Raw genomic sequence first — 27,223 nt, 5'->3', positions numbered from 1 at the left:
TTGCCCATGCTAGTGTCAAACTCCAGGCCTCGATTCTCCTACCTTGACCTCTGAAAGTGCTGGGATTACAGGCATGAGCCACCATGCCCCACCTAAAACATTTTAAGTGCTATCAAGAGAAATCACAGTATTCTAAAGCTGGCTTATTTCAGATGATGTTTCAGAACAAAGAATTTTCCTATTTTGAGGCAAACAGAAGCAGAAAAGAAAACTGCATTAGCCAGGAAGATGTGAAAGACACGAAGATTTTATAAATGTGTGCAATCCAGAAGGGCTGAAGGAAAATTTGGGATTGCTGAAGGAAACCAAAAAGATTATATCAATAATACAATTAATAGGGTATATGAGAGACATATTTTTAAAATAAATATTCTCTATACAAAACAAAGCATGCTTCAAACAAATACAAAATATTTATTACACAAAAATGTCATAACTGACAAACTGCCAATTTGTTAAACATAGAAAAAGTACTAACATTTCATAACTCTGAACAAAAACCACTTTACCTTTTTGTTACTCAAGCTAACTTAACTCCAAGTTACAAAAGTTACAAAATTTTGGTTTAAAAAATGTCATTGTATGATTGTTCCAATTTATTTTGCTATGCTATGACAAAAACAAAATCTCTTTGAAATGTTTTGAGTATTTAAATAATGTTTGTAACATTAACTTATTTAAATAACTTTTACATCAATAATAGGCCAACACATATATTAAATACCTTCGTGGTAGAAGCAGGAATACTAATGACAAAGCCTCATGAAACTTAATACCTCTCAATTCACAATATAGCACAATAATCAATCTGACTAGGCTATTTATATTTAAAGAACACAGTTAGTCACTTTCTCCCTGGTATAACTTAGTATGTTAACATTCTTATCAACTGAGTAGCAATTTCATTATCTCATACTCTTCTCTGTATTCCTTGTCTCCAGGTTGGAATAGCCCTAAGGAGAAAAAGAGAAAAGCGATTGTAAATATATAGGAAATTAAAAAGAAAAAAACCCTATCTGATTAAATGCTAACTTTAAAAAATATATATAAAACCTACCCTGCATGTTGTTTGTCTGGTTCATATGGGCATGTAGGTTTGCAACCCTCATTTATTTCTTGCTCTAGCTCTCAAACTGATTGACTGACAAACCAATCAGTTAATCTACTTATTAATCTATCAATCTTTCATTCATTCTTTTTCAATACTACTCTTCTTATAAAAATAAATATTAACGTGAAAAAGGCAGAAAATGGCATCTACTAACATGAATGTAATATCTAATAGGGCATTGGGTACTACTTGTACTTTATTGATTTATTTATTTTTTTGAGATGGAGTCTCACTCTGTTACCCAGGTGGCACAATGTTGGCTCACCATAACCTCTGCCTCCCAAGTTCAAGTGATTCTCCTGCTTTGGCCTCCTGAGTAGCTGGGACTACAGGTGCACACCACCATGACCGGCTAATTTTTTTTGTATTTTTAGTAGAGATGGGGTTTCACTATGTTGGCCAGGCTGGTCTCGAACTCCTGACCTCGTGATCCGCCCTCCTTGGCCTCTCAAAGTGCTGGGATTACAGGCGTGAGCCACTGCACCCGACCTACTTTTACTTTTATCTACTGTTTATTTTTAAATAAAAGTGACCTGAAAGGCAAATGTATATATATTTTTTTCATATATATGAAAAAATATGTATATTTATATATATTATATATACTTATATATTATATAAATGTTATATATTTATGTAAAAAGATTTAGGTAAAAAACATTTATTATATATACTTATACATTATATATATATTTTCATATATATGAAAAATATAATTTACACACAGTAAGTGCATAAAATATAAACATGCAGCAATTAAATTACTAAATGAACACCAATTCTTTTTCTTACCTATGTGGGATATGTAGAAGTGGCCCAGAGCCTGTTGGTCCTATCTTTTTGGTTCGTTCTTCCCAACCTTTCGTGGGTTTGTAAAGCCTAGAGGGATCTCTACTAACATTGTTTTCAACCTGTAATCAGAAGTAAAATAGTACCAGTTAATTATACAAACTCAGTTTGTACTAGTAAGTAAGTAAAAGGCTTAATGCAGTTTTAAAATACATAAAACTATTAATAACCTCAGTAAACTTCTCATTGGGCTCATATAGCCAAAGGAAAATTTAGACTACATCAATCTATTCATAAACTGTTAGTTTATTTCTTTTAGTTCTATTATTTTATTCTATTCTTATTTTTCTATTTCTATTATGAGAGAAATGTAATGCAGCTAAGTATGCTAGTGATATAGCCAGACAACAAATTTAGGATAAGTAACTACCAATAAGTCTTCTGTTTTATTGATGAGGGTCACCAACATCTTCAGCTCTGAGTACTACAAGAGATTAGGCAATGCTCATAGCTGCCATTATCTAAAATAGAGGTTCATATAGAAAAAATTTTTTAAACAACAAGTAGGGGGAACAATAATTCAGAGTGAAAGAAAACGGTGCTCATAAGGTAAAATGACAGAATTCAAATAATGGTTGCTTAAATTGTACCAAGTTATGCTTGCTACTATGTAAATAAGTATGAAATTTAAAGTAGATGTTACAGAAATAAGATGAGATATAAAGGAAATAGATTTGATGTCAGTATCCTTACAAATCAAGGAAATAGGATAATAACAATAAAAATAATCTCAGTGCAGAGTACCTTTTCTTTTAATTTTGCCAGTCTTCTTTGTTTTTGTGCCTTTTCATCTTCCTTTGCCTGTCTATCTAGAATTTTCAATTCAAGTTTATGTAAATCCTTAAAAAAAAAAAACCCATAGCATTAAGATATCATTTGAACTAGAATTTGTTCAAAATTTAGTTTTCACAAGTAAAATTAAATTACCTTACCTATCAATATTCCTTCATTATTAACTCTTTCCAACAAAGGCTAAGAGCTTTATTTTCTCTGAATATAAACGTTAACACATGCACATCCTTTCTGTATTACTTTATTTTAGGCATTTCTTGTTTTACTTTAAGGTTCAACCTAAAACTCTCTTTTAATAAGTGAGTTAAGCCCATTTTCATTCATCAATGCAAGTATGTCTGATTTCAGATCTCTCTTATTATTTTATATTTTCTGTTTTATGGGTTTTATTTTTTCTTTTATTACATGTCCTGCTTATTTTGGGGGTGTATGAGAAGGAATGGGAACTTTTGTTACTTAGGAAGATTTTTAAAAGAAATGAACTAAAATTTTCAGTATTAATGTGCTTTGTCTGTATTTTTGTCTGTTATTTTTCTTTATACCTCCCTTAGTTTTTGCTTTACAAACGTTGCTGCTATGTATTTTGATGCACATAACAATTCATAAGTTATATCTCATTTGCATGCTTTTTCATTTTAAAGTCCCCTTCCTTGTCTTAATACTTTTTGGAATGAATTCTGCCAGTGCGTCTTTATTAGCATTTTTCTTGTATATGTTTGTCTAAAATCACCTTTAATTTGACCACCCAGCAATAATCTCGATTCCTTTAAGTAGACAAGTATCTACAATGCACCTAACTCTAGGGTACAGGGATGCTCAAAAAAACACACCACTAACGCAAACACACCACTAATGCCCTCATGTAGTCTACATTATGGTGGGTAAATGAACAAATAAGCAAGTCATCAATATGGTAAAGCCGGGCAGTTTGGCAAAGAAGACAAATCACTCAGCCTTGCCTATGGCTACCTTTCTAGTCTCATCATCTGTTGGTTCCCCTCTCCTGCCTAATGCCTTAAGAATATTGAAGTGTTAATAGTTTCCATCACAAACCATACTGTTTCACTCCTTCAAGCTGCTATTCACGCTGTTGCCTCTGCTAGGAAGGACCTCATCTTTCCTTCCCTTGAAGAGTCAACCTAAGTATTACCTGTTCTCTGCCACTCATAGCTGTGGTAGTGTCCCTCCGTATACTCCCTCCTAAGTACTCTGTCCATACCTCAATCACCACACTCTTTAACACATTATGCTGGAATCTCCTACTTCCACATATCTTTCCCACTAGACTATAACCTACTAGAAATTAGGTAGCATGGCTTACTCATTTTGGTATACTAATGCTATATACAGGTTCAATATACAAGTACTCAATTTTTGCTGAACTGAATTTGGAAGTAATACCTCCATGTGTAGCATTTAAAAATTATTTAGGAAATAGATTTACTCACTCTTTCTTGAAATCTGGAAATTTCATCAGCAGCAGTTTTCCTTTTTTCTGCCTTTTCTGCCTTTTCCCTTATCTCCTTTTCAAGCCTCAAAAATTCTTCCTGTTCTTTCTTCTGCTGGGTATAACTTTCTAGTAGTAATTTTAACTTAAACTGGCGCTGGCGTTCTTTCTGACGTTTTTTCTCTTTCTCTTCCTCTTCTTTTAAGTGGGAAGCATATTTCATTGACATTTCTATACTTTTCTGTTTCTTCCAAGCTTCAACTGCCAATTTCTGTTTCTTTCTTTGTTCTTCTTTTTGCTTTTGATTATCTTCTTGTTTATTATGAAAAAGCATAGGTGTGTTGTTTGCCTTTTCGTTTAACTTGAAAATTTCCTCCCTTTTTTGCTGCTTTTTAGTTTTCCAACTCTGAATCGACTAAATGATTTTTTTAAAAAAAGAAAGCAAAAGAAAAAAGTTTTTTAACAGCCAAAAGTATTTTCAAAGACATCAATTCCATCTTTCTAGAAAAAATATTGATTGCAGGATGCTGGATGCTTAGGTTTTTCAGCTTTGTTTTGTTTTTAACCAATGCAATTTTTTTCTACTTCTGTTTTTTAAAAATTACTGTCTCTTAAAACTGTGAATAATGGGTTATCCTTTTGGCCTTCCTCTTTCTCTCTTAGTCACCAGGTTCACAAGGACAACAACTCATGAACTATCCTTCTCCTCTTTACCTTTTTTTTTTTTTTTTTGAGACGGAGTTCCGCTCTTGTTGCGCAGGCTGGAGTGCAGTCGCACAATCTCAGCTCACGGCAACCTCTGCCTCCCAGGTTCAAGAGATTCTCCCGTCTCAGCCTCCCAAGAAGCCAGGATTATAGGCCCCAGCCACTATGTCCGGCTAATTTTGTTGTATTTTTAGTACAGATGGTGTTTCATCATGTTGGCCAGGCTGGTCTTGAACTCCTGACCTCAGATGATTCACCCACCTTGGCCTCCCAAATTGCTGGGATTACAGGTGTGAGCCACCGCGCCGGGCCTACCTGCTTCTTTTATTTTCATGGGCAACATCCCTTTCCTCTAATCATCTCATTTCTGCTTCCAAATTCTCTTTCTAGGCTTAGAATACTTTCTAAGTGATCTTTATCTGGTCAAATATCAGAAGAAGAATTAAGAGTAGGGTGGTTAAGAACATGAGTGCTGAAGCCAGACTATTTGGGACCAAATCCTGGCTTTGCCATTTACTAGGTGTAGCGTTGGATGAGCCACTAAACTTCTCTGTCCTCATTTTGCTCATCTACCTGGTAGGTAGTATTTCTTAAACAGTGTTGTTACGAAGATTAAATGAGTTAGCATCTGGCACATGGTCCTTCCTAGGTATGTATAAATAAATAAATAAAACAGCACAATAGCTACAGAGCTGTCTTTACATATGGGTATGTAAAAATTATTTCAAATTCTAGCAGGCTTCTCCATGCCATTTAGGGCATATTCCAAGTCAAGAAACTATTTCCTCATCTTTCCTTATGGTGTATCATTCATTCTACTCAATAAATCCTTATGGTATGTATATATACTATATACAAGGCAATGTGATAGGAACAATGAAACAATGTTAAAGCTACACCAAATGCCATCTAGTACAGTGCTACTCAAAATACCAGTCTGCAAAAATATCAGGAATTTGTGTCAAAAGGCAAATCAATGCACTGCTTCTTCCAATGTGAAAATTTTCTATGGAAAAAAAAAAGCCAACTGAACTAAACAGTGTTCACTGCATAGTTAATTCTGGTACAACCATTTTATCCCACTGTAAACCAGTAACAGTTTGCAAACCCATATTTAGTCCATGGACCAAGTCTGAGCAGCACTGTTCTAGATGAAATTCAACATGGGCATACCACGACACATCATATAAAAGGTGTAAGTGTTAGTGAAATCCTGAGGGAAGCTACTTATGTTTGGGTGGGCAAGGAGGAGGCAACATCCGATCTGGGCCAATTTTGATAAGCTAGGATTGGAGGGGGAAAGAAAGAATGGAGGTTTCAGAAAGTGAGAACAAGATAAGCAAGGGCATTCAGGCCAGAAAGTTCAGCGCATGTCTGAAAATGTCAGTATAATATCTTCACTTATTAACAACACATGATATATTAAAGGAAGTGGGAGATAAAAATGGTAAATTTCCTACTCAACATCTTAAAACTCCCTAGATTTAAAACTGAACTCCTGATATTTTCCTCCAAACTTCCCTTTCTTCCTCCAACATGCCCTACTTCAGTAAATGGCACCTCCACTTTCACAAACCCTTCTATCTCACCCCTACATCCTGCTCATATCCTATCAAACTGATGACATATCAGTCATCAAATACCAGGAAATAGAGCAGATGGGAACAAGGAGAATAAGCTAGAATCCGAGGGGTTTACTTTTATCACAAGAAGCAGTGTGTCTGTTTCTGTTTCCTAAAGAGGTGGTTTTCATTAGCAGAATAAACTAGAGGACTTGGTAAAGCATAGATTTCTGGGGCCTACCCTCACAGTTCTAATCAGGTCTGGAGTTGCAGCCTGCTAAGTTCTAATAAGGTCCCAGGTGATGCTGATTTTGCTGGACTAGGGACCACTTTGAGAATCCCATGTTTTCAGTATCCTGGGGAAAAAAGCCCAAATGACTTATGTTTCAAACATTTTTCTTAAAACCTGAAAAGTCAATTTCCCTACATTCAATTTATTGCTGGAGGGAGGGAAGGGAATGACAAGAACAACAAAAATGCAGCTACTCCCTCTAAAACTTTAGACTAAACATGGACTCAATTATTTCTTTAATACTCCTTAGGTATGCCATCTATGGAATAAACACAATTTTTTAATTAAACCAGGTAAGTCAAACTTCATCACCACTGAACTCTACAAAAAAAAAAAAAAATGACTCTGATTTACTGTGGTTCTCAACTAGGGGCTATTTCTCCCCTCCAGTGGATATCTGGCTAGAGACATTTTTGGTAATCATAGTTAAGGAGATATTATAAGCATCTACTCACTGGAAACCAGGGATGCCATCCTATAATGCACAGAACAGGCCCCCACAACAAAGAATTATCTAGCTCCAAATGTCAATAGTATCAAGGTTAAGAACTATTGATCTAATGCAAAGCCAGAGTAATAGTTTTGTAAAAATGGACATTTTTAGGTATCTGCCACAATCACGTGTTGTTTTATTTTCTGGGGTAGCTAACATTTTGAGTCTTTAAAATAAACAATATGGTTGAAGTTTAAAAATCTCAAAGAAATGTTTAATAGTCAAAGCATTTTTTCTACTGCCTCTTGATATTTCCATAAAAACAATGTGGCCTTTGCTGGTAAGATGACTTTTTTCAAAAGTCTCAGTGGATCTGGATTGCTCACATTTCTGAGAAGTGGATACAGAGGATTGGACCCATAATCAGAGGCTTTTTGTCCCATTGTGTTATTTTTGAGGGAGACATATTTGGCTATGAGGAAGTGCAAATGTCGTTCTATTAAATGGGTAAAATAACTTTCTTTTTTCATTTTTATTTTTTTCTTGAGACTAGGTCTCGCTCAGGCTAGAGTGCAATGGTGCAATCACAGCTCACTGTAGCCTCAACCTCCTAGGCTCAAGCAATCCTCCCACCTCCACTTCCCAAGTAGCTGGGACCACAGGTCCCACCATGCCCAGCTAATTTTTTTGTATTTTTTGTAGAGACGGGGCTTTGCCATGTTGCTCAGGCTAGTCTCGATCTCCTGAGCTCAAGCGATCCATCCGCCTTAACCTCACAAAGTGCTGGGATTACAGGTGTAAGTCACTGTGCCTGGCCAAAATTACTTAACTTCAATGCCTCAGTTTCATCTTCTATTAGATTGTGGGGGGAGGGGAACTATAAACACACTTCATGGGATTGCTGTAAAGTTAATGAGACATGTTAAGTGTTCAGTACAGTGCCTAGGACATAGAAACACAGAATGAATAATAGCTATTGTAATTATTACCTCTTTTTTTCTTTCTTCTAGAGCCAGAAACTTTTGATACCATTTCTCATGCTGTTGAACTTCATCTTGTGTTTTTCCAGGAAGGTGTTCTAGAACTTCTTCCATAAATGTTGGCTTCCCTTTATGTTTGTTTCTCACCTTTACAAAGTTCTGGTGATCATAATCATCCCAGCCACCTTGTCGCCCTCCTGTTTGCTGAAGGAATTTTTCAAAATCTAGTACCTCTTCTGGAAGAGTACTTGGTGTTACTTTGTCTACAGGAACTTTGCTTGAGATTGCTCTGAAAGCTTTCTCTGTTTCTGAATTACCCAAAGCCCATGTGTCAATTTTTCTTGATATGGCACTCAACTCATTATTAGTTGTCTTCTCTTCTTTAATTAGCTCTTCATATCTAAAATTTTAAAAATAAAGTTTGAATAAGAAGACAATCCATATTAACCCTTCATTTTCCATCAAATTTAAGATACCTGACTCTTTATATCATCTTCTCCACTTAACATTATTAACATTTATAAATCTAAGCCTTAAAAGGGTCTCCTCAGAGATTAAAAACAATCTTTCAAATTCTTATTTGGGAATTTTATAGTAACTAAATATGAATAAAATTTCACTTTAAATATGAAAAGCCACCTAAACCCAAAAACAAGAAAGATATTATATTGCTTTTGTGTAAGACTCAAATACATAATAACAGAATGCATTATATACAAAAACCTAGTGGGGCCAGTTATTAAAAAAAAAGTCAATAATTTTATATTAAAACGAGTTTAAAACATACATCAACCTCTGCTCTTCTTTAAAAGTGTTAATTGCATTTTCAATTTCTTCCATCATTTCTCTGAGCTTCTCAACAACTGTAAAAGAAACACGGAGAATTATTTTGTGTCATTTTCCCATATGGCTAAAAGTTAAATATTAGGAAGAAAAAGTGGAGTGTTCCCCTAATTTTAAAACATTTCTTAGCCTAAGGCATAAGAAAGCTGTGCTCAAAAGTGAATTTTTATGATTGCAATTTTTTCTGATTACAGATTTTTTCCCTATACACTCATATCATAATTATCTCCATTTTAGAGCTGAGGAAATGAAATCTCAGAGATATCAAGTAACTTGCCTAAAATTACATAGCTAACAAATGAAAGATCAAGGGTTTGACACAACACCTGTCTGATTCCTAAGTCCATACACCCTGAGCCCTTTAATTTATTGCTTTGATTCTCAGGAATGAATGTTACATTAAGCAAGGAGGTAGGAATATAATTTGTGGGATTTTTTTCTAAACACTAGCATTTGTCGTAAATCTGTTTAACCTTTCCTTATGCATTAGAAATGCCTCTCAAAGATAATTATTTCAAAAAGCAAATGAAGGGAAAACACTGGATAGGATTAAGGAAATCAATCTTTTTTCCCCTTAATTAGCTGTTTTTAAACCTTTCTATAACACAGATTTCCCAGTCCTGTAAATGACACTAGTATGTGTTCTGCCTACCTTATAATTTGTAAGGATTTGATAATACTTTAACGGATACACACAGAAATGCCCAATTATAGTTCTCCACTGCAAACTTACTAAAGCCTAACTGATAGAGTTTAGCTCCATTAATAAATTTATTAAGTCCTAACCAATAAAGTAGAGCTCCATTAATGCCAAATAGAAAATACTAACACGTAAGAAAGATTATATTTAAATTCACTTACAATCAGGTGTAGGCTTCACATCTTTTAACTGATGCTGCAGTTTCTTTACATTGTTATGTATTTTGGCCAATTGTTGCTGGATTTTTGCTCCTATAAGGAAGAAGTATGCCCTTGAAAATAATTCTGTGACAAATGTGGTTATAATTCAGGATTCTACATGTAAGACTGATCACTGTTAGTAAAAGCCTAGAGCAATTAAATAAAGAACAAAAGATAGTTATTTATGTCAAAACATTAATACTTTAAGTACCTTTGCTGTAAATAAAGCATTTTTCAATATCTTCCAATATTGAAAAGCATAATGGGTTAAGTCTTACTATAACCTGTGCTAAGGAAATGTCTTTTTTTCTCCCTCTGTGTAGATTGAGTTATTGGACATTGTTTTAGATGTAAATATTAGCAGTTTCAGCATTGTTTTGTTCTTTAATAGTGTTTCGTTTCTTTTTAATTTGTTATAATTTATGGAAATAGAATTTCATGTTAACTGTATTGTGGGAATATTAAAACTATCTAATTCTGTGAATACTGAGAAATTTCCCATTGAGAATTAATTTCATCCAACCAAATCCTCTAGGAAAGGGGCAGGTGATATTCATTGATATCACTGTCACGGCCCTGAGGAGGTGCCTCGGGTATCATTCAGTGGTATACTGTGCCACAGGTTGCCAAGCTCAACCAAAGGACCAGCCTGGAGTAAAATATTAGGCCCACAATAAAGCCTAAAAAGGAAGTGAGAGTCTCAACGATGTTTTCAAATCATCTTTATCAGCATGAAGGATTCTTCTTTCATATTTTCTTTTCTGAAACATTAATCTTACTTTAATATTTACTAAATTACTAGGCTAATGTCAAAACATTCACATTCCTATAATAGTAATATTATTATTTTATCATCTTAGGGTACTTTATGCACCCTCCTCTTTTTTGTTTTTGCAACTTTTCCACAAATGAGCAAGAAGCATCAAAGGCTCTGTACAAAAGTCCTTAAAAGTAATTATTTTTTTTTGGCCGGGCGCGGTGGCTCAAGCCTGTAATCCCAGCACTTTGGGAGGCCGAGACGGGCGGATCATGAGGTCAGGAGATCGAGACCATCCTGGCTAACACGGCGAAACCCCGTCTCTACTAAAAAAAACCAAAAAACTAGCCGAGCGAGGTGGCGGGCGCCTGTAGTCCCAGCTACTCGGGAGGCTGAGGCAGGAGAATGGCGTAAACCCGGGAGGCGGAGCTTGCAGTGAGCTGAGATCCGGCCACTGCACTCCAGCCTGGGCGACAGAGCGAGACTCCGTCTCAAAAAAAAAAAAAAAAAAAAAAAAAAAGTAATTATTTTTTAAGAAAAAGTTTACGTATAGGTTTGCAGTCAGTGTGAATATCCAAAATAAACCTCTTAATATGTATATGACAACTTTGGCTTGTTCCATGTTTTTCATTAAAATTCAAGAATTCCATAAAGGCAGAAACTTTTTGTAATTTGCTTTGTAGGGTCTTACTGTTGAACTTTAGGTCAAGAAACTTCTCTAGTACTTAGGAAAGTGTTTTTTGTTTTATTTTAGCTTTAGTTTGATCAGCTACCAAAATATCACTACAGGGCTGATAATCTTTTTATTTTATTTATTCATTTGGATATATAGACAAATCATTTAAGTACAGTATGACATAAATGCAGGCTAAAATTGTGGCATGATATTTGAGGTAAGGAATAGGTATTTCTACTGCTTAGCTGTAATATATGAAGGGAAAACTTCTCCACCTTCATACTAAGACAAGCATTCTTTACTCTCCTAGACAGGAAAAACATAAAGTGTTACTAAATAAGAGCAAAACTGTAGAACAAAGGGAAATAGATTGGTACAAATCAAGTTGCCATAATAATTGGAAAATCAAGTGAACTAAAATTTGCAAAAAATTTTACTTATTGGCATTACTGAGACATAGAAAAATCAGCCTCCCAGTTGTCTACAAAATAACTGAGGGAAATAAAGAAATATTGAATCAGGGGTGTCTAGGTTTTTCAATGTATCAAAGAGAAGAGATAACTAGAAATCTGGTGTTTATATTAGGTCCTGCTGTCATTCCAATAAAAGAAGGAAAATTACTTCTGCCATTGCTTGACAAAGGATAACTTTTTAAAGTAGTGTAATATTTTCTTTTAAAAAATGGTGTAACCTTATATTCTGAAAGAAAAAAATCACTAGGAATTTATTTTAATTAATGATAAGGGAGTATCATGAGCAGTCTCATCTCTTCACAGTGTCTTAATATTTTATAAAGCTTAGTTATTTGATAACCATTATTTTTCCTTTAAGAAATGCTAAGCAGCTTTTTTATTATAAAGATTTTACAACATACAGAATCTAACACTACAATGAAACAAGTATTCTCAGAATTCTTTAAAGGTAACATTTAGTACACTATTGACAATGATTAATATTCATAACAAACAAAAGAACATAGTCATGTACAATCTATCTATAAGGTGAGTTTTTATGTATTATCTCATCAGATGCACAGTACGGCTCTCCTGAGGTACAAGTTTTAGAATGTAGACAAGGAAACTCAGGTTTATGCAATTATTTGACTTGATCACTTCATACAACTACTAATTATAGCTTTGAATCTGTTGATGCTTACTGAATCCAGGGCTCAGTCAACAATGCCAGGGTAATGAGCTAACATCAGACAGCCCAGAAATCACTCTGCTTTTAAAAAATTATAATAGCATTTGCTGGTTTGTCAACCAAAAATATCCCCCAAATCCTCTTTTTCTTGTTAAATTTGAAGAAATATACAACAGAAAACAATCCAGTTAGTATGACTAAATAGTGACGTGAAAGAATAAACACATGTCCCTAAAAGACAAATTTTACCAAATAAAATATAGAGAATATAACACAGTTAATACAGAACTGACTCTATAGAGAACACAACACAGTCAATGCACAAAGACAAAGCACAGGGTAAAACTACAACTTTATATCGCTTAACAGTTTTTAGTTCATCAGAAACTCAACTTACTTTCTGTTTTCCTGCTGTTAATTAATTTATTTTCCAATTCTTCTAGCATACTATGCTCAATTCTGAAGTCACTTTTTTGGTTGTAGAAATGACTGTGTTTATCTTTTTCCATGTTAATTACTCTTTAGGAAAAGAAACAAATAGTATAAATATGATTTAAATATATTTTTAATAGCTTAAAATATGAAGACACTTGATAATCAGTATTTTACATTTGGATTAATTCATGTATAGAATAAAAATAATTACTTTGGTTAATATGGCTAAGGAGTCAAAACATTAGTCAAAATAATTGCTGGAAGAGTTAATTTCAATCAAAAACAGCTATAATTTGAACTGCTATTTCAACCATAAAATGATAATTTAAGAAAATGTGGATATACATTTGCTTTGAAAATGCATAAGCTTTTGATTATTGATTCAAACTCAATCTCACTGGAGCCTGAAAATGGCCATTACTGCTGATGACTGCTTTCAATAGTAGATGCTATTAATTTTGTAACCTCAGCCGAGATGGTTAACCTCTCCCAGTATGAACCTCCTCATCACTAAAATGTGAATAATAACAGCTCTCCACTATCTAATAGGTCTATTATTCACATCAAATGAGATAATATATGTGGGAGATCTCTGTACAGTACAAGTATACTATGGAAATGCAAGTTATTAATGTTATTAATACAACTAAAACTTCAAGAGACTAACCATCTACAAAGACAGGAAATTTCGTGTATTTAATGACTACTGTCTACATTTACTTCAGAGCTTCTTTCAGCACGTCTCTGCCCCTTGGATTTAGTCTATCTACCAGTAAGTTCTCATTGTTAGTTTGCACCCTAAGAGAAAACAAAAACAAAATAAAGCACTACTGAGAAACTTTTTTGATTGGGCAAAGAAATTAATTTTCAAATTACTTTTTTTTTTTTTTTTTTGAGACAAGGTCTGGCTCTGTCACCCAGGCTGGAGTGCCACGGTACCATCTTAGCTCACTGCAGCCTTGACCTCCCTGGCTCAAGCAATCCTCCAACCTCAGTCTCCCGAGTAGCAGGGACTACAGGGGCGCATCACCATGCCCTGCTAATTTTTTTTTTTGGTAGATAACAGGGTTTTGCCATGTTGCCCCAACTGGTCTTGAACTCCTGAGCTCAAGTGATCTGCCCACCTCAGCCTCCCAAAGTGCGTGAGCCATCATGCCCAGAAAAAATTAATTTTCTTAACGTGTTTCTTTCTCCCAGAAGGTGGAAATTAATGTGAATATTTCTCCACTAATCTTGGATTTAATAAGTGGTGGAGCATCTCTGGCCATTGACTTAATTCACACAACCTGAGAGGCAACTATACCAGTTTCCCAATCTTTTCCACTTTGCCACACATAGATAATTTTTTTTTTGAGATGGAGTCTCGCTGGTGAACAGCACTGGTTAGTAAGAATGATGACTTTCAGAGTGGCTGGAGCCAGCCTAGGAGTCCCTCAGACACCATTTATTAAGCATGTAACCTACGGAAAGATGTTTATCCTCTATGATCCTCAACATCCTCATTTGTAAAATGGAAGAAGAACAATTTAAATATATGATGTTTGTCATTTATAAAACACTTTCATACATATATAATAAAAAAACACAAAAACTATTCACTTCCTCAAAAACATTTACCAGGCGTTTAGTTATAAAGTGAAAATAGATTGTCTGTTATTTGTTATACAAAATCTAAAGAAACAGCTATTTTATTTCCCTTGAAATACACAGATTCAAAATTGTAAAAATAAAACTGAAATTACTCTACTTACAATTAACTTTATATTAAATAGCCTATTATTTGTCCATTTCATACCTCCCATCTTTCTCTTGTTATATTTGACAGGCTAGTGATTACAATTTTATAACTTAATGTGAGACTAGGTAGGGTAGAATTAATTTTTTATTGTCCATTATAAAATGGCTAGTAATGTTATTTGAAGATAATATTCTTATACTTACTGATTCTTAAATTTTTCTGCTGTGCGTACGAATTCTGCTTTCTTAGTCTGATTAACTTTCTGCTTCCAGTTTTGAAGATGAAAAGGACGAATTCCACCTGAAGTACTAAAACAGCCATCACTCTGCATTGAGAACAAGAAAAACTTAACAGTAATGAAAAGAGTAAAACATAAATGTGGAATTTTTTCAGAGAGATAAAATGTCAATAGTTGAGTTTCTTGAAGGATAATTTTGGGGCCAATCTTATTTAACTCTTAGAAGTACATTTGTGGAAGAAGGAATATCTATCAAATGAAGGAATATCTATCTTAAAATGCTACACTGAGTAAGAAAGGTTAAATATCCCAGGATTATTTGCAAAATACTCTAATTCATTCAGTTGGTCATTTAATAAGTATGTATTGAACACTACGAAGTGACATGGGCTGCATTAGACACTAGGGAAAAAATCATGATCTATAATAATATGGCCCCTGTCTGAAGCTCTAGGGAGGAAAAACAGATTTAAAGAGAGAAGAGTAAGCCAGCAATAAAATGAAAACTCCACCAGCTGCAATAAGTGCTATTAAGAAAATAAATATTAGGGCTCAGATGGAGAAAGCAGAGCAAGGGTTTACTTTTTCAGTTACAATGGTCACAGGTCTATTTGAGGGGATGACTTTAAGGAAGATGAAGGCAGCTATGACAGGAGCAGTAGGAAAGTGTTCTAAGCAAAGGGATCTACATGTGCAAAAGCCCTAGAGCATGAAAGACTTTGCTGAGTTCAAGCAGAGAAAGGCCAATTGTGACATGAGATTAGTAACGGTGCGATCTTGGTAGGAGATGAAAGTAGAGAGGCAGGTACGTGCCAGATCATACAGACATTTTAGGTCACTGAGGGGGTCTGGATTTTATTGAAGTGTTTTGAGCAGGGAAAAGCCATGATACATTTAATTCTTTAAGAACAATTTTCTGGCTATTTTTTTGGAGAATAAATTAATGGGAGGTGTGGGGGTGGAGTGAGCCAAGACTGGAAGCAGGAGGATCAATGAGGTACCTAGTACAGCTATAGAGACAAGGAATGACAGTGTCCAGGACTACTGAGCTGATAGAAAATAAAAGAAGACTCAATATATTTTGGAGGTATCACCGAGAGGGATTGCTGAGCAACAAAAATGGGTTGTGGGGGATGAGGGGAAAAGGAAACAAGGCTTTAAATTTCCAGGAGCAAAAAAGAATAAAGTAGTAAATCTAAATCTAGGAAATATATTTTAAGTCAAAATGTAATCCACATACCATAAAATATGTCTGTTTGAAGTGTACAATTCAGTAGTTTTTAGTGCATTCACAAAGTTGTGCAACCATCATGACTATCCAGTTTCAGAATATTTTCATCATACCAAAAAGAAACCTCATACCTATTAGAGGTCACTCCCCATTCCCCTTCCTTCCAGCTCCTGGCAACCATTAATCTACTTTCTGACTCTATGGATTTGCATATTCTGGAGAATTTATATAAATGGGCTCGTATAATGTGTAGCCTTGTCTGACTTCTTTCACTTCACGTGATGTTTTCAAGATTCATCCATGTTGTACCATGAATCAATACTCCATTCCTTCTTACGGCTGAATAATACTCCATTATATGGGTCTACCACATTTTGTTTATCTACTCATCAGTCGCTAGCTGATGGACAATTGGGCTGTTTCCATTATTTGGCCAAATTAATCTGAACATTTGTGTACATGTTTTAATGTGAATATACGTCTTCAATTCTCTTCATTATATAACTAGCAGCAGCATTTCTGGATCATAAAGTAATTATTATTATTTTTTTTTTACTTTCCCATTTTAAAAAATTGGGTGGCATAGCGGGGCCTGGTGGTTCATGCCTCTAATTTCAGCACTTTGGGAGGCCAAGGTGGGAGAACAGCTTGAGCTGAGGAGTTTGAGACCAGACTGGGCAACATAGCAAGATCTTGTCTGTATAAAAATTAAAAAAAGAAAAAAAAATTAAGCCAGGCATGGTGGTATGAGGCCACCAGGAGGCCACCTCAGGAGGCTGAGGTGGGAGGATCACTTGAGTCCAGGAGATCAAGGCTGCAGTAAGCCATGACCAAAAAACTGCACTCCAGCCTGGGGGGACAGGGCAACACGCTGTCTCAACAATAACAACAACAACAAAAGGATTGCCCTTTTATTGTTGAGTTGGAAGCATTCTTTATAAACTGGATGTAAAAGTCCCTTATTAGACATGATTTGTAAATATTTCCCCCCATTTTCTGAGTTGTCTTTTCACTTTCTTGATAATGCCTTTGAAGCCCAAAAGTTTTAAACTTTTTAAAGAATTGCCAGACTGTTTTCCACAGTGGCTGCACCATTTTACATTCCCACCAGCAATGTATGGGGGTTTCAATTTCTCCACAAACTCACCAATAGCTGTTATTATCTGTCTTTTTTATTACAGTCATCTTAATGGGTATGAAGTGATTTCTCACAGTGGTTCTGACTAGTCCATAATGACTAACGATGTTGAGCATTTTTTTCATGTGCTTATTGGCCTCTTATTTTAAGGAATGTCTACTTAAATCCTTTCCCTTTTAAAAAATTTGGTTATTTGTCTGTTTATTGTTGAATTGTATCAGTTATTTACATATGTTACTCAACTTTTACGGGAGGCTACTGTTTTGAACAGAGCTCCTGCAGTAGGCCCCAACAGACCAGACAAAATAAAAATAGTCACTCATGCTAAGTGCCACATGATCAAAATGAAACTTTGAGGAAATAGGTAGATTTTCCCAATTGAGCAATTTTTCCTGAAAACAAGAGATGCACAGCAACCAATCAGAAAGGGTCCAGGCAACCTGAGTCTGAGTAATAAGAAAAGCCTCTCTGCTTTTACCTTCATAAGTTACCTGAAGTAAACTGATGTTAACCAATCCTCTTTCTTTTTTCTTTCTTTCTTTTCTTTTCTTTCTTTTTTTTTTAATTAAAGTGGTTAGGGTCTTCTTATGTTGCCCATGTTGGACTCCTGGGCTCAAATGATCCTCTTGTCTTGATCCTGCTTAGTCTCAGAGTAGTTGAGACTATAGGCACATGCTACTGTGCTCAACTCCAATCTGCTTTTTTCTTTTTTCTTCGAAATATTCTTTCATAATTGAGATTTTATTGTTGTGTTGAAAATCGGTACACACACATTTCAATTTGCAAACATTTTTAATATAAGTACCAAAAATCTAAAATGTCATGTTTTTCCTACCCCACTCCCCGCAGATGGAGTTTTGCTCTTGTCATCCAGGCTGGAGTGCACTGGTGCCATCTTGGCTCACTGCAACCTCTGCCTCCTGAGTTCAAGCGATTCTCCTGCCTCAGCCTCCTGAGTAGCTGGGATTACAGGCGCCCACAACCATGTCCGGCTAATTTTTGTATTTTTAGTAGAGACAGGGTTTTGCCATGTTGGCCAGGCTGGTCTCAAACTCCTGAACTCAGGTGATCTGCCTGCCTCGGCCTCCCAAAGTACTGGGATTACAGGCATCAGCCACCGCACCCAGCCACCATGTACTTTTAGAGGTTATTCCAGGGACTTTCCAGCTTATATTTGGAAGGAAATTTTCCTTAAGAGGCGATCAAGTACCAGTATCTTCACATGTTGATAAGCTGTTAAATACATCCCAGCAACTCACAATTTAATACCATATACACTACATACTCTAATTTTCAATCTTTCACAACACACTAACAATGTTATTAGGAAAATATAGGACTACCATAACCAAAGGTGTCACAGAGTGCACACAATTCTGACGGGGAAAGCCATGATCAAAGAGTGGTTTTTATAAGGAAACAATTCTACTAAAAAAGAACACGGGAATGGAAGTAATTTAAAATCTTCAAGACATTAAATGCAGGACCGTGACTCCATATTGTCATTTAGTATGCTTAGTATTAGAGGATATAAGAACTAACCCCCTATCTACGGAATGTTAAGCTGACACTCAAGACAGTCAAAGCCTCCCATAATTCAATATTCCACACTATTTTCTGGTTGTACCAAAAAATAAACAACCAGCGAATGATTTCACCTCTTAAAGCATTTACACTTAAAAAATAGGATGAGGTGGGATTCCCTCCTTCTTAAAAATGTTCCCTGAGTGACTAAAAAACTTGCATTTACAAGATAGTTGATAAAAATATTCCTCTGGATTGTACAAGGAGGGAGACGGGGACTACTAAAACACAGTAGATGATATTAATCGGACTTGGCTATTTTTTTTTTTACCCAAACTCATTTTATCGCCAGACAGACTTGGCTTCTTTCCCTCAGCCTTCATCGAAGGCAGGACTCTCCTGGGTTTTAGTTTCTTCGTTTTCTGCAGGTAAGTCTTCTTCAGTTTCTTGGTTAGCCACCTTGGCCAGTTTTCCTTTTGCTCCCCTTTTGCCTTTGGTTTCCCTTTTGTGTCTGAAGATTTATCCTTTCATGACCGCCTTTTTTGGCTTCATTTCTGCTTTTGTAGGAGCAGGTTTAGATGACAATTGCACGAATCTCCTCTTGGGCTCTTCCTTCACTTCCCCTTCTGCTGGACTCACCTTCCAGTTGGGCTTCTTGTCAGCAGGAAAGGCGCCTGTCCGGTGCTCAGTGCTTACAAGCTCTGGTGTGCCAGCCTCTATGGAGCCGGGCTACCTGGCTGTTGCCACTCCTCCTGCCACCTCAGCGGCTGAGAGCCCCACTTTTTTCTATTGTTTCTGGGTTTTTTGTTCCTACTTTACAGAACCCACTGTTCTGTCATGCCCTGTGGAAATTCTTACCTATTTTGTAGAATGGGATGCTGCCCCAATTCATGAATTGCAAATAAAAGCCTATTCGATCTAAATTGAACTAAATTTGTTGTAACTTTGTTCAACATATATTTTAGATGTAAGAACCTTATCAACATATAATTTGCAAGCATTTTCTCACATTCTATGACTTATCTCTTAACTTTCTTAATAATGTTCTTTTGCAGCGGCGTAATCCCGGTTCACTGCAACCTCTACCTCCACCTCCCCGGTTCAAGTGATCCTCCTGCCTCAGCCTCCTGAGTAGCTAGGACCACAAGCACATACCATCACGCATGGCTAATTTTTGTATTTTTAGTAGGGGTAGGGTTTTGCAACGTTGGCCGGGCTGGTCTCGAACTAGCCTCAAGTCATCTGCCCGCCTGGGCCTCCCAAAGTGCTGGGATTACAGGCATGAACCACTGCACCTGGCCTGAAGCACAAAAGGTTTTTAATTTTGATGGAATCCAACGTATCTATTTGGTCTTTGGCTGCTTGTGCTTTAGGTGTCATACAGGGGAAACTACTGACTGACCAAAGGTCATGAAGACTCATGCCTGTGTTTTATTCTAAGAGTTTTTTAGACCTACATTTGGTCTTTGATCAGATTAGATACGTTAAAATATGGCGTGAGGTAGTTCAGCTTCTGTAAGTGGTTATTCAATTGTCCAAACATTTGTTGAAAAGACTGTTCTTTTTTTTTTTTTTTGAGACGGAGTCTCGCTCTGTCGCCCAGGCTGGAGTGCAGTGGCCGGATCTCAGCTCACTGCAAGCTCTGCCTCCCGGGTTTACGCCATTCTCCTGCCTCAGCCTCCTGCCTCTCCTACTACAGGCGCCCACCACCTCGCCCAGATAGTTTTTTTGTATTTTTTAGTAGAGACGGGGTTTCACTGCGTTAGGCAGGATGGTCTCCATCTCCTGACCTCGTGATCTGCCCATCTTGGCCTCCCAAAGTGCTGGGATTACAGGCCTGGGCCACCGCACCCGGCCGACTGTTCTTTTCTTACTGAATTGTCTTGGCACCCTTTTGAAAATCAACTGCCCATAAATCTGTGGGTTTATGTCTTGTCTCTCACTGATCTATATGTCTGTTGTCTATCCCTATGCCAGTACCACAGTTTGATTACTATGGCTTTGAAGGTAAATTCTGAAATTAACAAGTGTAAGTCCTTCAACATTGTTCTTCTTTTTCAAGACTGTTTTGGCTATTTTCCGTGCCTTGCATTTTCCATATTAATTTTAAGATCAGCATGTACATTTCTTCAAAATAATTTTTAAAAGGCAGCTAAGATCTTTATAGAGATTGCACTGAATCTGTAAATCAATTTGGGGAGTACTGCCATCTTAATAAAATGAATTCTTCAAAATCATAAAGTGTAAGTATTCATTTATATATGTCTCCTTTAATTTTTTTGAATAATTTTTATAGGTTTTAGAGCATAAGTTTTATGCTTCTTTTGTTAAATTCATCCCTATGTATTTTAATCTTTGTGATACTATTATAAATGGTATTTTTTTCTTAATTTCATTTTTGAATTGTCCATTGCTAGTGTATAGAAATACAACTGACTTTTGTATATTGATCTTGTATTCTGCAACCCTGCTGTACTTTTTTTATTAGTTTTCTAGTAAGTTTTTGTGTGTGTGTGTGGATTCCTTAGAATTTTTAATATATATTAGGTCATCTGTGAGTATCATGTTACATCTTCCTTTCCAATATGAATGCTTTTTATTTCCTCTTCTTGCCTAATTGCCCTAGTTAGAACTTACAGTGAGTAAAGCGGTAAGAGTGGATAATTTTGTCTTGTTCCTGATCATATGGAGACAGCCTTCCATATTTTATCATTACACATTATGTTACTTAATGATGCTGCTATCAGGTTGAGAAAGTTCTCTTCTACTGACAGTTTGTTGACTGGAAAATCTGAGTTGATCTGTCTTCATGAAAGGGTGTTGGATTTTGTCAATTGCTTTTCTGCTTCTATTGGGATGATGTGGTTTTGCCCTTTATTCTATTCATATGTTGTATTATATTAGTTGATTTTCATATATTAAACCAACATTGCATGTCTGGAATAAATTGCAATTGATCATGGTGTATAATCCTTTTCATGTTTTTAGATATGTTTGCTCGTATTTTGTTATTTTTACATCTGTATTTATAACAGATACTACTCTGTATTTTGTGTGTGTGTGTGATGTTTTTGTTTGATTTTGGTATCAGGGTAATAATGGCCTTACAGAATGAGAAATGTTCATTAAAATGTTCCTTCCTCCTCTATTTTCTGAAAAACATTTGTTACAAACAAAAATACATTTATGCTGACTTTCATATTTACCTATATATTTGCAGTACTCTAGTCACATTATTCTTCATGTGGATTTAAGTTACTGTCTAGTGTCCTTTTATTTTAGCTTGAAGGACTCCTTTTAATGTAGGGCAATTATGCTAATGATAAATTATTTTGGCTCTTGTTTGCCTCAGTATGTCTTAAATTCTCCTTCATTCTTATAGAATAATTTTGCTGTACAAAGAACAACTGGTTGGCAGTCTTTTTCTATTTTATGTCATCCCTCTGCCTTTTGGCGTCCATGGTTTCTGATGTGAAATCAGCTGTTAATCTTATTGAGGAATTCCTTATATGTAATGAATTGCTTCTTTCTTGGTGCTTTCAAAACTTTTTGTCTATATTTATTGGCATGTTTATTATGATGTGTCTAGATATGAATTTCTATGAGTTTATTCTATTTAGAGTTCATTGAGCTCCATCCATATGTAGGTTAATGTTTTTCATCAAATTTGTGAAGTCTTCTGTTTTATTTCCTCAAATATCTATTTCCTCCTTTTTTCTCTCTTTCCTTTCTTTCTGGGACTCTCATTATGCACATGGTAGTATGCTTAATGGTATCTCACAGATCTCAGACTCTGTTCATTTTTCTTCATTCTTTTCTTCTCTCTGTTCTTCAGTCTGGATAATCTGAATGGACCTATCTTCAAGTTTGCTGATACTTTCTTCTGCCAGCTTAATTCTGGTGTTGAGTCTCTCTAGCGACATTTTCATTTGAAGTTCCTATATTTTTTAACTCCAGAATTTCTACTTGATTCTTTTTTAAATGTTTGATTTGTTTAAAGATTTCTATTTGATGAGACCTCATTCCCACATTTTCTCTTAGTTCTTTAGACATGGTTTCCTTTAGTTCTTTGAACATATTTAAATAACTGTTTTGAAGTCTTTGTCTAGTATGTCCAATAGCCAGTATTACTCAGAAAGAGTTCCTTTTTACTGTTTTCCCCATGTGTGAACCATACCTTCTTGCCATGTTTCATAATTTTGTTAAAGACTGGACATATAAAATAATATAATGTGACAACTCTAAAAATGATATTTTCTCCCCTTACCAGGGTTTGTTTTGTTGCTGTTTGTTTGGTCACTTTCCTAAATGAATTCTGTAAAGTCTGTAGTCTTTGTCAGGTGTGGCAGTGAAATTTCTGGTTGATTAGTTCAGTTGTCAGCCAATAATTGGTCAGAGATTTCCTTAGATGCATTGAACCACTATGTGTCCCAGTGTTTGCTACCTTTGGGAAAGGGGGTCTGTATGCATGCTGAAGCATACCTCCTACATGCAGGCAGGCAGTTTACAACCCTACCTTAGTCTTTACTTTCTGCCAGCACAGTGCTTCAAAGCCAAACAAGGATGAGGACTGAGAGCTTTCTTAGGTCTTTCCTGGTGTCTCCTATTGCTGCTGTAACGAACTCACCACAAGTTAGTTTACCACAAATGCAGTGGCTTAAACAACAGAAATTTATTCCCTTATAGTTCTGGAGGTCTAGTCTAAAATCAAAGTGTGAACCTGGAGGACATTATGGTAAGTGAAACAAGCCAGACACAGATATGCAAATCCTGTATAATCTTACTTAGACTGCACATGGAATCTAATATAGAGTAGAACAACAGTTGCCAGAGGCTGGTGGGAGGGCAAGGAAAGAAATAGGGAGTTGGTCAAATGGTGCAAAGTTTCAGATAGACAGGAGGAATATGTTGGGATCTACTACACAGTAGGTTAACCATAGTCAATAATGATGTTATTGTGTGTCTCAAAATAACGGAGTAAATTTCAAATGTTTCACCAGAAAAAATAAGTGAGGTGATAGATATGTTAATTATTAGCCTGGTTTAATCATTCCACATTGTATACATATATCAAAACATCATATTGAACCCCATAAAGTATATAATTATGATTTGTCAATTAAAAATAATGTTAATTAAAACAAAGGTGTTAATAGGGCTACATTCCTTCTGGAAGCTTCAGGGAAGAATCCACCCTCTTACCTTTTATTTCCAGCATCTAGAGCCACCTTCATTCCTTGGCTAATGGCCCCTTCCTCACATTACTCCATCCTCATCCTTCCATCATCACATCTCCTACTTCTGACTCTGATCTTCCCACGTCTCTCTTATAAGGACCTTTCTGATTACACCAGATCCACTCAGATAATTAAGATATTTAATTCATCTTAATCACATCTGCAAAGTCCCTTTTACTATGTAAGATTACACAGTCACAGGTGAAAACAGTTATTATTGAAGTGTTATTTCATGCAGCCAAGGAACATAAAATTCAGGTCATCAGAGGGAAGGTCCTTAGAAACAAAACAGAAGATAGGGCCTTAAGGTGGTATAAAACCAGCATCACACTAATGTGATGCTGTTAGAGATACTTCAAAAAAGTCATAATTCAGCAACTCCAATAATCAAGAGAACAACTGGGAACAAGAGGGAAATGACATTGGAGAGGTGGATAGAGATTTGTGGTCTTCAGATTTGAAAGGGAATAGCTAAGAGGGTTATGAATAAATAATATACAAATACTAAAAAGCATAGATAGAAAAGTAACACACTTTTCATAGTAAGTGAGGAATTTATGAGATTCCACGCCCTGAGGATATTGTAAAATAAAACACAATATAAAATAGTTTCAAAACTTCAGAGATAATTACTCCAAAGTAATTTAAAGAAACTGTGATGGACTGAATTGTGTTCCCTCAAAATTCCTATGTAGAAGGTCTGATCCCCAAATAACTCTATCTGGAGATAGGGCCTTTAGGTTAAATGAGGTCATTAAGGTGGGGACCTAATTTGATAGAACTGGTGACCCTATAAGAAGAGATGCCAGAGATCTCTTTCTCTCCTCTTGTAAGAGAGAAAAGACTATGTGAGGACACAGTGAGAAGGTGGCTGCCTACAGGCCAGGAAGAGAGGCCTCACCAGAAACCAACCCTAAGGGCAACTTGATCTTGAACTTCTAGCTTCTAGAACTGTGAGAAAATAAACTTTTGTTGTTTTAGCCACCAAGTCTGTAGTATTTTGTTATAGAAGCCCTAGCTGACAGGAACTTTAGATATTTTGGTAGACATCTCTAGTATCATGAGATTGCCATCAGGAAAATTATCTCTTCTCAAGAAAATACTAGTTGGTTTCAGTGTTAAAGTCAGTAGGAATATCTGTTCATTTAATCATATGACAGATATTCAAGTTCAGTGTCAGGCTGTAGAATTTTTGTGTATAGGTATGTGTGTGTGGTATGCTGGGGGAAGTACAAAGATGGATAACATGTAAACTCCTAAACATTATCACAATATAGCATGCAGTAATTCTGTTTTGTTTTTTTTTTTTTTTAAAGAAAAAGCCCAAACACATGTGAAGAATTCTACCTAATTATGCTGAGGTAGATTCTCAACAATGAGGCTCTGCTTTCCCTACTAAAGTGGTAAGAAAGTATACACCACGGTTCTCAATCTCAGCACTACTGACTTTTGGACCAGATGATTTTTTGTTGTAGGTGGCTGTTCTCTGGCATCTATCCATTAGATGCTAGCAGCCCCTCAACACCCCCCTGCTCCCCACTCTGACAGCCAAATATGTCTCCAAACATTGCTAGATATCCTCTAGGTGATTGATAAAATGGCTGAAAGAGCTCCACAGGTGATCTGATCCAACCCCTGAGGAGGCAAACACCACAAAAGTGTGCACCAATAACAACATTAGGCAACTTGCAAGAAATGCAGATCACAAGATAAAACATTGCTACAAGAATTTAGAGAACAAATGATGGAGAAACCCAGCAACATGGGGTCACACATTTTTTTAAGCATAGTACTTAAAAATACTTTATGTATTTTTATATATTTTATATTTTTTCCTGAGATACTTGGGCCAGAGTTAGAATAATAAAGAGAATTATAGAGGATGTGTGAGAAAATTTTCCGTAGGTGGAATTTCCTGAAGGTCTACGAGTAAAGACACTGTATTTCCTTAAAGGAGGAAAAAGATGGAACCTGTCCTCAGCTCCTGACAGCCTTCCTTCAGGTTTATATTGATCCACAAATTATTTAGTAAGTGCATACTATAGTCCAAGCACTACACAACAGGCATAGTTCTTGGTGCTGGGAATACAATAAAGAATAAAATTTCCAATACTTTCTGCCCTCATGGAGCTTACATTCTCATGGGGGTGCGAGGAAGGGTGAGGGTGTGAGGAGAAGCATAAACAATAGAAATAAAATATGTAATGTAATATATAAGTGCTATGGGGAAAAATAAAACCAGAAACAGGGACTGGGTGTGCCGCTTAAGGGGATTCAGTTGAGAGAGATCATGGAAAGTCTCGTTGAGCTGATAACATCTCAACAAAGATACCTGGTCCTCACCACCTAGAAAGGGTCCTAAGCCGATCACTGGAAACACCTCTGCCTCCGACCATCCCATATTGTCTTTCTCCTTGTGTTCCCAGCGCCGGTACAGTAACACAGCTGCCACCAATTACTGAGCACAGAGTCCCCCTCCAACCAAGCAGTGTGCCAGGGGCTCCCCAGACATAACGTTAATCCAAAGCTCGGGAGGTGCATGTTACTATTCCCAATTTTTAGAGAAGAAAGTGAGTCTCCGAGAGCATATGTTCTTATCACGCGGCTAGGAAGCGGCAGAGCCGGGTTCCCACCCAGGTCTTCCTCGACTCCGAAACCACATGGAGGCGGCTCTGCAAAAGCTGTTAAACGCACAAGCCAACAAAGAGCAACGCCCGGCGCGTGCCAGGCCCCGAGCAGGGGAGGCGAACGCCGCGCCTCCCGCCTCCCGCTGGCGCTGCAGAAGGCACCTGTTCAGACAGGGCCTGCAGCCCCTCGACCCCACGCCTGCCGCCACAGCAGCTCTCTGTTCTCCCGGATTTACCTGTTGAGGCGCTGGCGTTGCTCCCACGCCGGTCCCGGTGGCCGCGCCCGCCCCTGCCACAGCCCCGGCTACCGCGGTGGCCGCAGCCGCTACCACAACCGTCGTCAGTGCGGCCATGTTTACCCGCCGAGCTGCTCGGGCCGCGGCAGCCACCGGCGCCTGGGGATTCGTGGCCGGCGCACCTCGGCCTCTGCAGACCGCTCCCTGCGCTGCGGGCTTGGCCGGGATGCAGGGCGGGGACGAGACGTAGGGCGGGGTCGGGATGCAGGGCGGGGACGAGACGCGGGGGTGCAGGGGAGTGGGGGTGCGGGAGGGGCGGGACTGGGGTG

The 27,223-nt window shown here is 36.8% G+C and overlaps 1 protein-coding gene across 5 annotated transcripts; it reads right to left on the bottom strand.

Moving 5' to 3' along the window:
- Nucleotides 1-227: 227 nt before the first annotated feature.
- On the bottom strand, nt 228-27,223 carry CCDC112 (coiled-coil domain containing 112). Of its 5 annotated transcripts, none has more exons than XM_050793068.1 (10): nt 26,895-27,223; nt 14,867-14,988; nt 12,888-13,009; nt 9,876-9,965; nt 8,959-9,034; nt 8,181-8,571; nt 4,201-4,614; nt 2,705-2,800; nt 1,904-2,022; nt 228-953 (listed from the first exon to the last, which is right to left on the bottom strand). In XM_050793068.1, the coding sequence occupies exons 1-10, from the start codon at nt 27,009-27,011 to the stop codon at nt 911-913; spliced, it is 1,590 nt and encodes a 529-aa protein (XP_050649025.1). In that variant the 5' UTR covers nt 27,012-27,223; the 3' UTR covers nt 228-910. The 5 variants fall into 5 exon arrangements, with proteins under 5 accessions (XP_050649025.1, XP_050649026.1, XP_050649028.1 ...); XM_050793069.1 differs by lacking the exon at nt 26,895-27,223 and adding an exon at nt 26,364-26,744; XM_050793071.1 differs by lacking the exon at nt 26,895-27,223 and adding an exon at nt 26,375-26,391.

Source organism: Macaca thibetana, chromosome 6 (assembly GCF_024542745.1).
Source record: "Macaca thibetana thibetana isolate TM-01 chromosome 6, ASM2454274v1, whole genome shotgun sequence".
Taxonomy (NCBI): Eukaryota; Metazoa; Chordata; class Mammalia; order Primates; family Cercopithecidae; genus Macaca; species Macaca thibetana.
This window is presented reverse-complemented; position numbering and strand designations above follow the sequence as displayed.